The sequence below is a fragment of the Vombatus ursinus genome, unplaced genomic scaffold, assembly GCF_900497805.2.
Source record: "Vombatus ursinus unplaced genomic scaffold, bare-nosed wombat genome assembly UNPS02014830.1, whole genome shotgun sequence".
Lineage (NCBI taxonomy): Eukaryota > Metazoa > Chordata > Mammalia > Diprotodontia > Vombatidae > Vombatus > Vombatus ursinus.
In genome coordinates this window covers 22726657-22745448 of record NW_020954608.1, presented here as the reverse complement: position 1 = coordinate 22745448, position 18792 = coordinate 22726657, and the positions used below count along the sequence as shown (strand labels likewise).

The following is an 18792-nucleotide window of genomic DNA, read 5'->3' as shown; positions in this document are numbered from 1 at the left end:
TTGGCATGGGCCTGCATTGAACTGTGCTGTCACCCCTGTGGCAGTCCTTTCTGGCCAACCTTCTAAATTGTCTTGGACTGGAAAATTGTTTCATGCCATCCTTTTGTGGTCCTGCCACTTCAGCATTTGCTTCGTGGTGTTACCTTGACATTGTTTGGAAGGGAGTTTTGGAGGGCTTAAGCAAGTCCCTGCCTTTACTCCTTACTTGTGCTCAAAATGGTGCTTACTGATCTCATGATGACTAGCCATGAAGGGAGCTAGGTGGCACAGTATATAGAGTGTTAGACCTGGAGTCATAAGGATCTGAGTTCAAAGTGGCCTCAGATACTTTTTAACTCTGTTATCCTGGGCAGGTCACCAAACCTCTTTCAGCCTTAATTTCTTCATCTGTAAACTGTAGATACTAATATCACATCCCCCCCCCCACACACACACACAGTTGTCATGAGGATCAAATAAAGTAACATTTGAAAAGGATTTTGCAAACCTTAACTATATAAATACTAGCATATTATCTTTATTAATATTATTGTTATCATCATCACATTTACTTCCAATCCCAGGAATATATCAGATGCCAAGTGATTTGAATTATAGCTGAACACTGTTATGATGAATGTTGATTGACATACTTAAGTTAGCCCTTTTTGTGCTCCATTGTCTTATCACAAATTAAGGAAAGTATGTAAAGCTCTTTGGTAAACTACAAAGCACCCTATATATTAGCTATTACTATTGTTATTCTATTTATTATCATTCTCATCATCATGTGTATGTATGGACAGGGTTGATTGTAGGATAATAGATTAAGAGCTAAAAAGAACCTTAGAAACCATTTAGTCCAATCCTCTCATTTTACAGATAATGAACTGAGGCTAGGAAAGGTTAAATGATTTATTCAAGATCACATGGTAATTAGTAAGGCCAGCATTTGAATTCATATCCACTGATTCTAAATCTAGCACTCCTTCCATTGTATCAAGTTGCTTTCAGCTGATGGGATATTTGAGTACTCTACACGTTTTATGTTTCTACTTATGGTTTCTTATATGTTCCTTAGATATTCCACATTCTTTGTGGAGTGAAATACTGTCTTTTGCTTGATTTGTCTATGCTACCTTTAGAACTTGTATGGTATCTGAGTTCCCTTTTTCCCAATTTAGGCAGCTAGACATATGCTATACAGAGAATATATTTAGAGATTTTTCCTGGAGCAACTCCAGGTAGGGGAAATGAGTCAAAGAGACAAAATTAGTGAACCTGAAACATGCAAGCCCAGAGTCTTAGGAAGCTTTGTGCCATGTGTTATACATGTAAACTCTGCACCCTAAGGGAGATTTCTGTCTAAACTCTTCTTCAGACATCATAAAGAAATCTTTTTTTTCTCCTGAGAGTTTGCAAAAATTCTTTGTTTTTAAATATTTTATGGAAATCATTGTATTAAAAGTTAATTTCATTGTTATTTCTCCCAGAGAAAGTTTCTGACAGTCCTGTATGTCTTTTTTTATGGGCAATTAAAATGTCAATTCTGACTGTCAAAAGGCATCAAGCCTTTTGATATGATATGAACATAGAGGGCAATCTCATAATTTCTCCTGAGAAATCCTTCAGATTGTAGTTTTGAAACATGAGATAATAACTGTAAAATACTTAGCACAGTTCCTGGCACAGAGTAGGTGCTATTCAAATATTACCAATAGCTACGATGATGATGACAATGACTCATGCAATTAGCAATGTCCTTCAGGCTCTTGATTTAATTTGTGAACTCCAAATCTCTAAACTGTAAATAATGACTAAATAATGGATAAAAAGTATGCTTTCAAAATTTCCAAGAGTTCATCAAATGTTTATTATCAGGTGAAATAGATTGGCAAGTGATCTTATTATGACATTTTAGGGCCTCATAATTTGTCAAAGGCAAAACAAGACTGTCCAGGAACCTCTATTTTGTTGTCTTTAAGATTGAAGATGTATCTCAGGAGTCAATTTTATTAACATTGAATTCTTTAATGTTTGCTGAATCAGACATTGTAAAACACAGGGTTTATACTGATTACAAAGGGTAGGCCAAAGAGTTCTTTTAAACTGACTATGGTCATCAACTTCCTCAAACACATCAGCACACAAAAAAAATGTTGTTTTGACGATTACTAAAAATAGGAAAGGGACAAGTAGACCTTCAATGTAAATCTTTTATTGCTATAAAACTGTTTTGGGTTAACTCCACTCCAAATTACTGCAATGTGCAAGGAACTCAAAAAGATCATGAAAACTAACATTGAACCAATGTCCTTTAAAATGCATAAGCTGCTTGAAAATGTTCAAATATCGCCCTCCCTAGAGTCTGTTAAAATAACAACCCTGTTCCTTGTAAAGTATATTAGTCCTCTGTGGATGCGGGAAAACAGATAGCATGGTTCCTAGATTTCTCTGGTTCTGTGTTAGTCCTTTGGTGTCTTGATTGGGAATTACTTATGCCTTTTTAAAAATCAACTTAATTGATTCATAAATGCATCAAGTTTTTTTTTTTAAAAGACCACTGAACCTGCTAATGACCCAACAGGAAGAATAGTATCAAATATGTTATATACATCAGTATTTAAAGGAATCTGTGATCTCAGCTGTGTGAGGTATTGCCTGCAGGGATGCAGATCGCATCTTATTCATGCTTCTCATCTTAGATCACTCTTATGCATGCCTTGCCATCAGTTGTCCACAAAGGGTCCTTATTCCTCATGTACATGTGTGTGAGTGCATGTAGATCCCCCCCAATTACATGTTAAAACAATTTTTAACATTTTTTAAAATTTTGAGTTCCAAATTCTATCCCTCCTTTCCTCTCTTCCCCTCTCCTTAAGAAGGTAAGCTATCAGATATAGGTTATACATGTGCAATAATGTAAAACATTTCCATATAAGTCATTTTTGTACAAAAAGACTTGAATAAAAGAAAATAAATGAAAGAAAGAAAGTGAAAACTAGCATGCTTCCATCTGTATTCAAATAATGTCAGTTCTTTCTCTGGAGGTGGATAGTATGCTTCATCATTATTACTTTGGAATTATCTTGAATCATCGTGTGTTGAGAATAGCTAAATCATTCACAATTCTTCATTGAACAGCATTGTTGTTATTGTGCACAATGATATGGTTCTGTTCACTTTACTATGCATCAGTTCATGCAAGTCTTTGCAGATTTTTTCTGAAATCTTTCTGTTTGTCATTTCTTATAGAACAATAATATTCCATTGCAATCATGTACCACAGCTTATTTAGCCATTCCCCAATTGATGGGTCCCCTTTGATTTCCAATTCTTAGCCACCACAAAAAGCTGCTATAAATATTTTTGTGCAAATAGATCCTTTTTTTTTCCTTTGGATGTCTTTGGGGTATAGACCTAGTGGTGGTATTGCTGGATGAAAGGGTATGCAGTTTTATAGCTCTTTGGGCATAGTTCCAAAGTGTTCTCCAGAATGGTTGGATCAGTTCACTACTCCACCAACAGTGTATTAGTGCCCCAGTTTTCCCAAATGCTCTCTAACATACATCATTTTCCATTTTTGTCATGTTAGCCAATATGATAGGTGTGAAGTAGTACCTTAGAGTTGTTTTAATTGGATTTCTCTAATCAATAGTGATTTAGAGCCGTCTGTTCTCTAGGCTAAATGACCCCATTTCCTTGGACCAGTCCTCTTATAGAATGATCTTAAGCCCCTTAACTCTAGTAGATGCAATTCTCTGAATGTTCTCTCATTTTTTTTTCCTGTTCCTTAACATAGTCATTTAGAGTAATCATGAAGTTATTCAGGAAATATAAGGATATAATGGCAGGGTAGAGTTTTTCTTATTGTTTCAAAACTATTTTACTTCTTTTGCTTTAGCAAATCTGGCCACCTTTTCTATACAACTTAAGAAGATCCATGCATGCCTTTCTGTATGCTATGCCCATAATATCTGTTCAATTGAAAGTGTTGCTGTATCTCTGGCCTTGTTTACATTTTCATGGCAACTTTTTGGAATCTGAGTGCATGCATACTTTCACTAAATTTTGTTGGAATTGTTGTAGAAGTTAGAAAAAAATTTATATAGTGTCAACAATTTGCTTTATTTGTTTATTTTAGATATTTCAAGGATACATTTTTCTCATATTAGTTTTGCAATAGTAAAATTTCCATTTCCTTAGTAAATGTTCTATTTTCCACATGAATTACCAGTATAGAAACATTTGGAGCTTTATGTCCACTGCACATCTGAAAAATCTTGAGAAATTTAATTAATTGCTAAATGTAGACCCCCTAATATAAGTGGAAAAGGATCTGGTATCCATGACCTACATAGGCTTAACAACTGAGATGTTTTAGGGATTTGCCTACTCTTCATTTTGGTCTAACTCATGAGGAATAATTAAGATAGTTCCTCTAGACCTTGCACAAAATGCAAGTATCCATTAGATAATCATTAATATCTCACTGCTCACTCATTCTTAAACCCTTTGCAATCTGGCTTCTGTTTCTACCACTCTCCTGAGGTTGCTCTTTCCAGATCATTAATGATCTTCTGAAATCCAGTGCCTTTTACCCACCCTGTTCTTGATAACTCTGCAACATTTAACCCTACCCTCCTTCTTTAAATTCTATGCTCCTTTAAGTTCCTCTCATGGTTTTCCCCATATCTTTCTCCATCATCACATCTTCTCTGTCTCCCTTACTCTCCTTTTTCCTTCTTCACACCATTTGATATACTTAAAGTACGTATTTATGCATACAAACATACACACACATATATAATATAGTCCAGTGTTCTTTTTTAGTCCCCATCCTCTATTCCTCCTAAGCCATCTGATGTGGCAATATCTTTTGTTCAGATGACCCCAAATTTACCTCTCTACTCACAACAATCTCTACAGAGCTTTAATACTATAATCTTGGAATAATCTTTACTCTTTTCTCCTGACATACACATTAAGTTTCCAAGCCTCTCACATAAATGCAAAATATTTCTTGTTTTTCCCCCTCCTCTACCACCACTTAATCCACTTTAGTCCTTTCTCTCTTCCATCAAACTTTCTCTGATCCTCTTGTCACCCCAGATCAAAATGATCTCTCTCCGTCCTCAAATTTATGATGGCATTTTGCCTGGAGCTCTCCATTGTCCTTATCTTCTTTTATGATATTTATTTGTCTTTCCTCCCTATTAGACTGTAAGTGCCTTAAGAGAAAAGCCTGCATAGTATCAATCCTTGTATCTCCATTATCAAGCACAGTACCGTACATATAGTAGGTACTTAATATTGAATTGAATCAATTATTTATATGTTGTCAGTGAACCAAGTAACATTTATTAAGCACCTACTACATGCCAGACACTGTGGTAAGAACTGGAGATGCTAAGAAAGACAGAAAACAAGGAACTCACATTTGAATATGCAGTGGATTCAAAATGATGAGAAAAGCTAACTAAATTGTTTTCAAGAAGGATATAATTATCAGTCATATCTTTAAACTTTTCCTGTACAAGATTTGGTCATCATGGTATATGTGTATCTATCTCATTAAGGTGATATAATCTTTAAAGTTAACTTTGAATCTTATGGTCTGTGCTTTAGTTCTTATGCATGAAAGTATTAACCTGTGCCAAAGTTCTTGTCTATGCTTCATTGTAGCTGGTTTCCAGAATTTGGTATCTGAAGGCTTACAAAGTGTCTAAACCATAAAGGCTCTAGGGAAGCCCTCAGTAATAATCTAAGAGATTCTAAAATTTGACATTTGCCACAGTAAGTAGGAAGATAGTCTTCTAAGCTTCTTGACAGTACCCTGGACAAATAATTCCCAAGGTAGAGAGGAGCTAAGATGCATGTCACTACACCCATTCTTTTATCTTGCTTCCAGAAATTTATATTTCAATATAGCAGAGAGCCATGAAAGCATCAGACCAAGAAAGGATATTTCTTTCCCTCTTTGTCCCAGCTAATAAAGTCCGCCTATGGTTAATGTAACTATTAAGCATCATTGAGGGAAAGTATAAGAAAGGGAACAAGAGACATACAATTATCTTTCCTTCATATTGAAGACAGTGAATTGTCAACTTCTTTCCGTAAAAGGGAGAATGAGGTTTATTTGATAAGTTTAGAACTCTATAACACAAAAGTAGTGGACCATAAAAGATCAGTTAGATCACTCTTTATTCTCACTTAATGATCACTCTTTAGAGTTACTGTAATATTACTTCTTTTTGGTTTGCTTAATAAATGATTTTGTTTAGTATCTAGGAACAAGGTTACCTTAGGAGTCAGTGGACTTATTATGTTCAGTGCTGGCTCTGCTATTTCTGCATGTGTGACCTTGGACAATCACTTAACCTCTCTAGGTCTCAGATTCCTTATTTGGAAAATGAGAAGATTGGATTAGATGATCTCTAAGGTCCTTTTCACAGCTAAATCTGAGATCATCTGACCACCCATACTATAATCCCAAACTAATACTCTATGGAAAAGAATTTATACTTATATAGAACCAGACTACTATATGTTACAACATTAGGATTGTAAACACATTGGAGTATTTAGGAGCAAGAAACATTTAGAGAAGTCCAGGCCCCAGCTGGAAGTCCCCTCCTCCAGTTACTTACATTTTTATGTGCATAATAACTATTTATGGGGTTCCATTAGTACAAAATGCCTATGTATGGTCTTACAAAATATAAGCTGGTGAAGGAGGTGAATGATGTATGCAGGCAATCAAGTAAAGCATCTCTTGAATTTTTATGTTCTGCCTTTTCTCTCATCAAAATTGCAGAGCTAAATAGAAATTATGCATATGTATTTTTTTGTTAACACAGATTTTCAAGTCTGTGTATCTGTATAGTCATGTTAATGAAGAGAACTCCCCCCACCCCAACATAGGAAGCTGTTGGCTTTAGGTAGACTTATTTCTAATTTAGTGTTCTAAATATGCAGAATTCACAGATATCACCCTCGCAGTTAGACACAAATTCTCATCCTCTCTTAAAGAATATTTGAACTGACATGAGAAATACTCCTTCCCTTAAATAAATATAATCCTTTTTTCACCAACAGGACAACATTTTTAAGCTGGAGGATTCACATTTTGAAAATGGCCGTGGAAAGAGTCCATATGACCCCAAACTGCTGACAGCATCTCTTTTAATAGGTGCGTAGTCAACAATAAATGAGAAAAACATTTTCTGTAGATCACTACCAAGTTGCTTGTTCTTTTTTTCCTTTACCAAGGTTATACATTTTTTATCTTGAAATCTTTTCAGGAGGATGTCAAGTGTGATCTGTTTAAATGTTTTGGAAATAGAGATAAAATACTAAATCTTGCTTTTACTGTTAGAGGCTATCAAACTTCCAACCTTTTAATTGACTTGGAAATGATTGATCAATACCTAAAAAAGGTGACCCATATCTCTACATATTGTTATGAACACTTTAATATTTTTTTATCTATTATTTTTTCCGGTGAGATATTACCTAAGATTTTGATGCTGGATTATATGAAAATAAGAAAGGCAATTACACAGTGAGTTTCAGCAAGCCGTACAAAAGTGAGGCTCAGTTTGCATAGCATACTTGGCAGAAGAATAGCCCCAAGAATCATTATTCTTATCATAATTTCTGATTAAACCAATCAGAGCAATTGGTCTGCACGGTGAGTCATGCCTTTGAGAGTTATCTACAATCATTAGTCATCAATTGCACTAACCTGTTGGACCAGCCTCAAAGTGAACAGAAGAAAACCGCCTTATAGTTCTTGTATTGTTTAGTGGTTTTGCTTCTTCTCTCTTATTTCAGGTGAAAAACTTCTATATCATCCTTGACATCTTCCTCTTCAATTCTCTCTTCTTCCATTCTTTGTATGTTTTTCATTCTGCCAACCTAGCCATTGGGAGAAGAGATAAAGTCAGGCTGGAGAGAGAAAGGAAGGTGACAGATGTGATCTTGGTTGGGATAGGATAAGAGTTCCAATTTTTTCTACCCCAAGGCCATGTTTCATCCCCAAATTCATGATCTGACAGTTTTTCACAGTTCTCCCTGTGGGCATGTGCAAACAGATTAAAACACCAAGGATTCTGGATTCTAATTCTGTTACTGCCTACAATTTGCTGAGTAAGCTTTGCAAAATTAACTGAAAATTCTTTACTTCCTCATTGATAGAATGAATTTTTTATGAAAAATTAATTAAAATAACATGATAGCAAACATAAAAACCTTAACTAAAATACTTCAAAAGAAGAGTAAAATCTATTTTTCCTCTAAATTGTAAAGACGTCACAAAAATTATTTTTCCCCATCTTTTTGTCTTTTATAATTCACTTTTTAACTAAAAACAAATGATCCTAACTGTATTTCCACTGATTGGCATCTTAAGCAAGTGTTAAGATATGTTTTCCAGAATTCACTCATCCACGTCCAACAATGAATAAAACTGCTTCATCATGAGCTATCTTCTCCATTACTTGTCAAATACATGCAATTTTAGGGCTTCCTTTAATGATCAGTTTGGCTCCCCATTTATGCTGCAGTTTAGCAAAAGGTTAGTCATAGAGGAATGCAGCACACATAGCGAGCTTATAATTTTCCTATTCACAGCAGGCCTAATGATTACACTCAAATGACTTCCTTGAGGGCACGCAATAAAAATTTTAAAACATAGTCAGCCAAAGGGGAGGAGTTTTACCTTGTTCAAACTTGTAGCTTACATTTATTCAAATTGTACAAAAAATGGGGAAGGTTTATTCCTAAAATAAGATGGTGAACAAATTAGTGCCTCAAGCAATTTGAATCTTTCATGTGCTTCTCCATGGGGTTTTATTGGATCTTGCGCTTTCATATGAAGTTGACAGAGGATGTTGACAAGTAGGCATGATGATGTGCATATGGTATGCAAACACACAAAGTCAACACAGAATTTTAAATTTCACAATTTTGGCTTCCTTTGAAAATAATCTTGGAAAATCTTTAGTAATATGGAAGGAAAAAAAAGTAGGTATTAAAGTGTTAAAGAAAGGGTGTCTGTCTTAAGAACATTAGTCAGTGTCCAAAGGAAGGCCTTAACTAAATACTAATGAAACATATTTTAATATGCTTCACTAACTAAAAACATGAGTTCAAATATTGCCTCTTTCACTAACTGCATGTTCAACCTTAGACAAGTCACTTAATTTTTCTGGTCCTCAGTTTCTTCATATATAAAATGAGGGGATTAAATGAGATAATCTCTAAATTTCCTTCCAGATCCAAATCTATGGTCTCATTTAAAGTAGAATAAAATTATCCCTTAATCAAATGGATGGCTAGGAACAAGCTATACCAAGCTGGTAAAATTGTTGAAAATGCTCACAACCCCCTTTTAATTCAAGTATTGTAACTCCATTTATTGTAGTCATTTTCTTTTCTTTATTTTTTTTTTACAACTATGCTGTAAATTCTTCTTCTCATGGTACATTTAATCCTCCTTGTTGGGTTATTTTTGGCAGTCACTCTTGTGCAGCAGTAAAAATAATACTCAATAACTTAATAGGAGCCTTTTTTATAGATGGATACTACATCACTGTGGAAACTCTCACATGCAAGTCTTCATATGGACAGCAACTAGTCGTCCCCAAAAAAGAAGATATTTTCATTCCTACCGAATATAGGCTACCTTTATGAAACATTCTATGCAAATTGACCTGAGACCAATGCAAAAGGCAAAAATTTTTAAGGGAGTGAAGATGTTGTCCTTTTCTAGAAGAGGACCCAAAGTGCTGATTACATGGCATTGACCACAGAGCAAGTTCCAAATTACCCTTTGAAATAGTCCAACTCCAATTCTTCATTACCAACACAATCACTAAACTAGTTTCAGTTTTCTCCAAAGGCAAAAGAGTACATGATAATCCCAAATATCAATGTTAATTGACTTACTATCCCCAGAGTATCCCAGGTTCCTTACTAATTATGAGTAGTTCTTATTCTGGTGCTAAGTTCTATGTGTCCACTAAAATCAAATCTCAAATACATGTCAAATGTCCTTCATTTTCTAAGTCTCTTTTGATAAAGTTCAGGAGTATTATAAAAGAACATTTCATCATTATTAAATTGTTCCAGTATTTTTAGAAACATGTTTCTTATTGTACCCACCTGCAAACATTTTTCATTACTTTCTTTAAAACTTGTTCTTTAAAGGTAGCAATTGCTACCCTGCTCTGAATAAATCCCAGATGCAAAAAGGATGCAATTTACTTTCAAGAAGCAAAACAGAGTATTTCCTCCAAAGTTAACAATCATTTCACATCTCTACAATTAATTGTACAGCTAACTTGAGCACTTTTCCTTTTCTTTCTTTTGACTGATCATTTAGAAATACTGTCTATGTGAGATACAGCATTGAAATCAATTATAGGAGACTGAAGAATGTTAACTAAAATTTCATTCATTCAGCAACATTCTAAAACATTTGCAAATGCCTACCATGCATACATCACTCTTGGGTGTTAAAAATAATTAAATGCCATCCCTCCTGGAGCTTCTAGTCTAATGGAAATTACAACACAAACACAAATACTCACTATGTAATATATAATGAATGCATTTGAGAGATGCAAAACCGAACACTATGTGAGGTCTGGGGAGAAAGGTCATTACCAATGGGGAATCATGTAAGCCTTCATGTAAAAGTTGGCATTTGAGTTGGCCTTTACTGGATGGATAGAAATTCTGCTGGTGAAAAGTGGGAAGGAGAAGACATTCCAAGTTTATAGGACAACATGAACAAAGGCATATGAGAAATGAAAGGCGTAAGAGGGTTGGATTGGAGCACATCCTCCTGATGTACATGCTTGATTAAGACTAGACTCTGACCAGATAGGAAGAAAGAGAAGGAGAGTGAGGCAAGGGTGGTTCATTCTCTTTTAAACATCCTGTTCTTGTTTAAGGGCCAATTACGACATTGAGTAGCCACGATAGAGTATAAGACATTTAACACTGAGCCACACGTTGCCTTGGAAGTGGTCTAGGTGCGGGCTCAGCACTCCATAAGGTTGGAGGAAAAAGGCTCCAATCCAGCCTCTACAGTAGTCTAATTGAATTGGAGCATATAGGATGTGGAGTAAGGAAAGAAATAGAATACTAGACTGGTATGAAAATCCAAATTTTATTCTTTTAGTTGAGTCCTTAGGTACACTGCAAGTAGAATTTGCTTTGGATGATAGCAATCTTAAACTGTAAAATGGGTACTGGCCATAGGTGTATTTGGTTTTTTGTCTGCATCAGTCTAACATTTTCAACTGCAATACTAATTTTGAAACATCAGCAGGATATGTTTTCTTTGTCCTCTATTTTCCCTCACCTCACCCATCTAAGGAATTGTAATCCAACCCCTAGCTGATCTAAGCCACGTTTTTATTTTATTTTGAGCTATGTAAAGAAAATCTAGAGTACATGTGACCTTTGTTTAATATGTGCCTTGGTATCTCAGACATGCTGAAAATGCTCTTAGAGTTCACTGAACTGTCTTCTTTGTTTAGTTCAGTAAGGGAAACTTCCCTTAGAGACTCAGAAAGCTTACAGTGAGAAAAAAAGAATGGAGTTGTATTCAAATGGTAACTTCCTTCTTTTGACAGTTAATATATGGTATTTCAAGTTCTGTATGCATGTCAGCACCAATTTATTTTGGGCTCATTTATTTGTTTTTGTTATACCAGACTCTCCACAGAGGTTTTTCTGCAGTTATGAGGTAAAAGGCTGTTACTGGACAGAGTATCTGCAACTGGTTTTTCCCCACATACCACTTCCTGTGCCCTAAGTTAATGAACTAAGATTAAAAAAAAATTCTTTATTTTTGGCCTTCTAATGGTGACTCCACACACACACACACACACACACACACACACACACACAGGATGTCTCCAACTCTTTGTGCTTAAAAGTAAGACTTGTGGAACAGCTCGTATACATGTGTGTATGTATTAGTATATATTAGTGTATGTGTGTACATATATATATGTATATGTACACACGCATATCTACACAAGGACAAAATTGTATGAATAATGGGTAATACTATTTGGCAGATATACACAAATATAAAACAATTCTCATAACACATCACACTTAAAATATGATTATGTTTCAGATGAAATGAAAATTATATGTAAAACAGATATTTATATTCATATCTGGAGTAGCACTAACAAACATACTTATAAATGAAATTAATTAAAATCACCAAAGTCTTAATCAAGTATCAGTCAACTATGTCTTTAAAACCAAAATAGTAAGACTAAGGCACTGCCATTTAAGTATTTCTGTTCATCTTAAAGAGATAAATATGTTATCAATGCATTGTTACAATGGCTAAAACTATCATGAGTATGTAAAACACTTGAGAAGATAGAATCAAAATTCTGGTTAATAGGCCTACAGTAGTTGAATATTCTGCTAACTACATGACTAAAACATCATTATTCATGTTTACAGAAATATCATGATGTTGTGGAAGGAAAACTTGGCTATGAGTTCAGAAGATCAGAATCTGAGACCAAGATTTAGCATTTACTCTCTGCATGACCTTAAGTTAATCATGTAACTCCTCTGTGCCTCAGTTTCCTCATTTGTAAACAGAAATAATAACATTTGAATTAAACACCTCCCAGGATTATTTTCAGGAGGGCAGATTGGAAGTTTGAAAGCAGTACAAAAATTTGAAGTTGTTATTATTATCATAAGGAGACCACCCTGACTCGGAAGGAATCATATTCCTGAATGGAATCCCTGCCAGCAAATAAACCTCCTCATTCTCTTTGTACCCTCCAAAATGTGTGTGTTTGCACACACACGCACACATACACACACACAACCCTTCACCACCAGAAAACTAAATAGGAGAGCAAAGCCAAGATCTGGGAAAATTGAGCATTTATTAAATATAATTGAAGGTCAGCAGTGCAATGATGCACCCTGGAGAGCAGTAAGAACAATTCCATTATTGGCCTCGCCCTTCACCACCACACATAAACACCTTCCTGAAGTAGCATTAATATGTGAAATTGGCTTCTCTGTGACTGGAGACAACCAAAGTTACACTCTATCCTTCCTTTAGTATCTAAGTCGTTCACTTCTACTTCCTTTGTTAATGTTTCAAAAGTTTTAAATCAAACCAATAGCTCTTCTTCTCCGGAGCACTCTCTTAATCACCCTCTGTTTTGTCAAAGAAGGAATTAAGCTCAGTCTTGTTATCTTCTTGAGTTGTATTGATTTTCCTTGACTCACTTGGGAGAGGACAACAACAAAATGAGGTTAAACATTAGTTATGAGAAGTATTTGAACCTTTTCCAAGAGTACAAGTTTCCAGTTCCACTAAATATATTTTATAAAATACTTTTCATTATCTTCCTAAAAAAAATAAGGTAAATGACAGACAAGACAGACCATTAAATGAAGGCATGCTCCCCACTTTCACTTAGAATTCTGTCTCCTGCTAGTCATACTTGAATCTTTCTGCTGTGTAAATTTATTTTTTAACTTTTCTGTGATCTTTTTCAACTTTCCTCATGTTTGTGACTACCATATGCTTCACAATCTCTATGATTAATAGCTTTACTTTTTCATTTTTCAGGGGGGAAAGGACAGGGTATGTCTTTTGCTATGGGTGTACAACCATGTATTTTTTTTTAAAGAAATGGCATGAAGATTAGAGATTTGTTTCCAATCCAATGGAATAAGCATTAATTAAACACCTACTTTCTGTACTGGCACTAGATACAAGGACTAAATGCAAACTGAATAGCTTACATTCTATCTCAGCATTTGTGGGCTGTGGCCCATGGTTCTACTTAGCCAAAAATCACATCAAAGACTCATCAGTCACACAGGGACTCCAAACATCCTATTTTGGGGCCCCTTGGTCATAACCATCACAAGCTACACGGGCTAAGGAGTTGAACCTCTCCTAGACATCCTCTGATAAAATGAACAAACAAACCCCAAAGATACATGGGCTATGGAGTTGAGCTTCAATCCAATGGATTCCCTGATGAGAGCCACAATGCAGCTCGCAACCCAGCTTTACATGAGGGTCACAATACCTTCCAGGGACCTAAAGCCCATTACTTCCTAAAGCACATGTTTAAAACGTAGGTTCATATTCAAACAGATCAAGAAAAATCTTTCACCTAAATTTTAAAAATCTACAACATCCTTTTTTTGTATGTAGATAGCCAGTTCCTTTTAAAGGAAGGATGCATAAAATAGCTACCAATAGGAAGGAACATTGCAGTAATATAAACAGGAGTTTAATATCCACAAGATGAAATATTTGACTGCGTGGTTTCCTTTGAAACCAATTGGTGGGTCTCTTTATAACATCTGCACACTTTTAACACAGGATTTTTTGCCTGGTGGTCTTTCAGGATACTATTTTACAGTATGTTACCATTGAATATGCTCAGAAATTTGAACTTGAAGGGTGGTTTAATTTTTTTAAAATATTGATATTATTACTGTGGCTTTTTGGTTTTATATTTTGAAGTGCCTAACATTATTAGAGATACTTTTTGCACAATTATCCAACAAAATGTCAGACCATTATGCATATATTTCCAAGATGAAGTCTTTTTATTCTCAGGACAGGAATGTGCTGAGATGGAAAAACTGCTCTCACTGGGCATTTCTCTAAGATTCTTCCAAGCTAACGTGATCCAGATAGATTATAAGATCCATTTACCAGCAACAGAAATGCTTCGGGTTGGAAATCTGGGAATATTTCTAGTATATTAGGAGCAATTTCTCTTTTTTTTAATTTTTAGGCAATTGGGGTTAAGTGACTTGCCCAGGGTCACACAGCTAGTAAGCACACCACCTAGCTACCCCAACAATTTCTGTATAAGTTAAGAATGGGGAAGTAAATATGAATGATAATCAAAGAAATCAGATGTGCAGTGTTTCCTTAATTAAATTGATACCTATATAATTTATTTTCTATGTATTTCTATAGATTTAACAGAATAATAAATAGTAGAATTATTTAAGCATTATAAAAATATACTAAAATTATGGATAATCTTTATCCTCTTAATTAAAAAAAATCTAAGAATATGCACGTCATTTACAAAAATTCCACAACATATTAAGTTTCAAAGTGATAATAGTAGAATAGGTGAATCTACTTGTTTTCTACTGTAGGGAGCAGTCTATTTTCTAAATAGAAATAGGCCAAATCATATGAATTTTAGTCACCTAATTTCCACTCATTTAATCTATTTAACAAACTGTTGTTTGTGGCTCATCCCTTACCCTGGCCTAGAGTTTCCAGCAATGATATTGATAAATATAAGAATTATTTCAACTTCGCAGGATAATGGAATGAGATATCTCCCCATATCTCTTCTTTGGAGCCAAACTTCGTCATTCTAATTTTTCAACATTCCATTTTGATTGTTTGTATATTTTTGTTCTTTCCAATTACATTGTACTGATGTTAGCACTAGTTTTTTTTTTTAACTTAACATACATTTGATACAAGCTTACCATGTATAAGACACTATATCAGGTGTTAAGAATATAAAGAAAAAAAATGGGGATACTACCTGGAAAAAAAAAGAAATATCTCAACTTCTAAGGGATTCCTTGTTCTATTGTGTACTATGAAATTGTTATTGTTGGACTGCTATCTGGTAGAAAGAACTGATCAGTAGAAGTATGTACAGTAAGATTTTACATATATGTATGCATATTTGTGTCTAATGGTAGCCATCTCTAGAGTGGGGGAGAGGGAAAAAGGGAAAAAAAGAAATTTACATGATAACTTTATTATATATTTAAAAGGAATAGCAAGTGGTACATAATAGATTCACAATTTCATTTGCAGTCATCTTTTTTTTATTATACTATGTTATGGAAATGTTTGTTTTATTGCCCTCAGTCCAATCAATCCAATAAACACTTAACTGCCATAAAAATAAAAAGAGAGAGAGAGAGAATACTATCTGCTGACACTTCAAGACAGAAGACTTATCCTATGTACTGAGAAATTTAGGGAAAATAAAGTTATGCCAAAACTTTGGAAAGAGGAAGAATTAAATTTTGAATTAAAATAAATCCTCTTTAATTTAGCATCCCTCATAGATGAAATAGGTTTGAGTCAATCATAAATTTCATATTCATGTATAAAAATTATTTGCTAAACTTAAAGTTTTAAGATTTCAGGACAAATATTTAGTTTACTTCAAAATTTTGAGTAACAAAATTATTATTTTTATTTATCATTATTGTTTATTATTTAACAAAAATAATTATTTCAAAAGCATATATATTTATATTGATACATACACATGTATCTGTGTGTGTTCATATTCACATACATTTATAGAAAGGGAAAGGGAAAGAGAAAGAAAAGGAGAAAAAGAAAAAGAGAGAATAGGAACAGGGACTAGACCTATGATTTCATTGGTATAAAGAAATCCAAGGTGAGGAAACTCCCTTGATTAAGACAGTTCCACACACTGTTTACAACTTATGGTCTCACAGTTTCCTGGAGCCTGGTTAAGGCACTTCCTCAAGGTCATACAGATAGTATGTATCAGAAACAGTGGTTGGACCCAGGTGTTCTTGGTTTCTAGGCCACCTCTATACACCTTGCCATTCTGCCTTTCTGTGTAAATAGGAACAATGTATTAATTACAAATTATATTTATTAATCTGGGCAAATCCAATAGCACTACTATATGGCAATATTAATTTAGTTCATGTTACTTTTCTGCTATTTGGAAGTAATGAAATATAATTTTCTTAGACATATTCTACAATCTATCATTTTTACTAATTCAGATTGGCCTTCATTCCAATTATGTGTAGCAACATTTTACTGTATAGCTTTGTTTAGCTGTTAAGTCCATATGCAACAACAAAACATGGATGAAAACTTGTTGAAAGATTTAAAAACTATGGATTTGGCATAGGGAAAAATTAACCAAGCATAATGGATTTTGTGAAAGACTACCTTCTTTTTTTACCCTCATGAGCAATATCAGTTTGAAAATATTCGCCTGTAAGAATGATGTTAAAGGATATATTCAGTGCTATATTCTGTCACTCCACAGATGGAGAATTATACTCTGGAACTGCAGCTGATTTTATGGGACGTGACTTTGCCATTTTCCGAACTCTTGGGCACCACCATCCAATTAGGACAGAGCAGCATGATTCCAGGTGGCTAAATGGTAGGTAAAACATGTAATAATAACATGGAACCTTGTTTTTAAATCTAATAATCCAGATCTAAAGACTTAGTTTAAAATTGGATATGGCCCTTGATACCAATGACTTTGAATGTTCAACAATTAAGTTTCTTGTATGCTGAGGATAAAATATTAGCTTATATTTTAATAAATATTAGTGAATACTTACTGGTGGTGGTTATATGATTAGGGAGTATGAGCAAACTGAGCAAAAAAAAAAGGAAAGAGAGAGATAAAAGACTCAGGAAACCTTGATGTATGCCAACAATGAGGTCATGAATTTTTTCTCTATGGGAAGAAAAAAAATCAGGGCTTAGAAGAAAAGCAAAAAGGAAAAGATAAGGTATGTTTAGGGCTGTGCCTGACTTAGTCCAGTCCTTGGAAACTGGAACAAAATGAGACATTTGTTGATCATTTAGCAGTTGACAAAAATAAATTTATTTAGCTATAGCAGGAGAAAGGTAGGTCTTGATGACACCTAAGGTTGATTAAGCTGAGCAAAGCTTCCTTGCTTGATTTGCCTATCATAAGCCACCTGCAAATCCTCCAAGTTCTTCTGGAGTTCCTTGTGTCTGTTTTGCACTCAAGTGATGTCAGCACTCTGAGTCTTTATTCCCTTGTGCCAGCAGAGTATCAAAAAGTGGTCAATAACTTTTAAGGAAAAAAAACAACCTAGCCTAATTTGCCTATGAGGAGTAAGGATATTGCTACTATTACACGATATTTTAAGGAATATGACCAGATATTAAACTTAAAGAATAAACTTGTTCCAGTGGCTTCCTCTTGATTTTTAGAATGAAGTACAAATTTTCTGGCATTTAAAAGCCTTCCCAATCTGGCCCCAGCCTGTCTTTACAGGCATTACTCTCGATTATACTCATTATGTGGTATTTGAGCTGTCTTACCTGCTGTCCCTCATACATAATATTCCATGTCCTGCCTTTTCCCTAGAAAGCTGGAGTGCAGAAAACATACATTCCCAAAGGTCCCATTGATCCTGTCAGAGCTGGGACTAGAAACTAGATTTCCTAATTCCTCACATTAGGTCCTTTATATCAGACTGAGCAGTGGTTTAGTGTAAAGTGACACATAATAGAATACAGAAATTTTAAAAAAGAGTGAGATATGCAAAGCAATTATGAATAAGAAAGATAAGAAATATTTTTAAGCAGCCATCAAACAAAAGGAAAAGTGTATATTTATATTTGTTTCCATTTAGATTTCATGAGTGCATTTCATTATGAATTATGTCTATATAATATGACTAAACTAGATGGTGAGGCATAACTGGGTGCATTTTTACTTATGTACTGTTACAAATAACGTCACGTAGAAAATTCATTAGGACCATGAATCCAGGTTCCATAATCTTCAAGTCCAGAGTACAAGTCTTTGCAAATGTTGTCCTTCCCTTGAACTTAGACCTTTAACACTGGCAATACACTTATTTCAGTGATACTCTCACTGAAGTAACTGTGATTCATAAGCTGTCAATGTAATTCCTCCTCCATTCAAGATGTCCTAATAATATATTAATGCAGAAACAGTAAAT

The 18792-nt window shown here is 34.5% G+C and overlaps 1 protein-coding gene across 3 annotated transcripts in view; it reads left to right on the top strand.

Moving 5' to 3' along the window:
• Positions 1–18792, top strand: part of SEMA3A (semaphorin 3A) — a 596670-nt gene that overhangs the window by 479065 nt on the left and 98813 nt on the right. For all 3 annotated transcript variants that reach the window (XM_027838692.1, XM_027838693.1, XM_027838691.1), the window contains 2 exons: positions 7078–7171; positions 17103–17222. In XM_027838692.1, coding sequence (XP_027694493.1) covers positions 7078–7171; positions 17103–17222 — 214 coding nt within the window. The remainder of the gene's footprint in view (positions 1–7077; positions 7172–17102; positions 17223–18792) is intronic.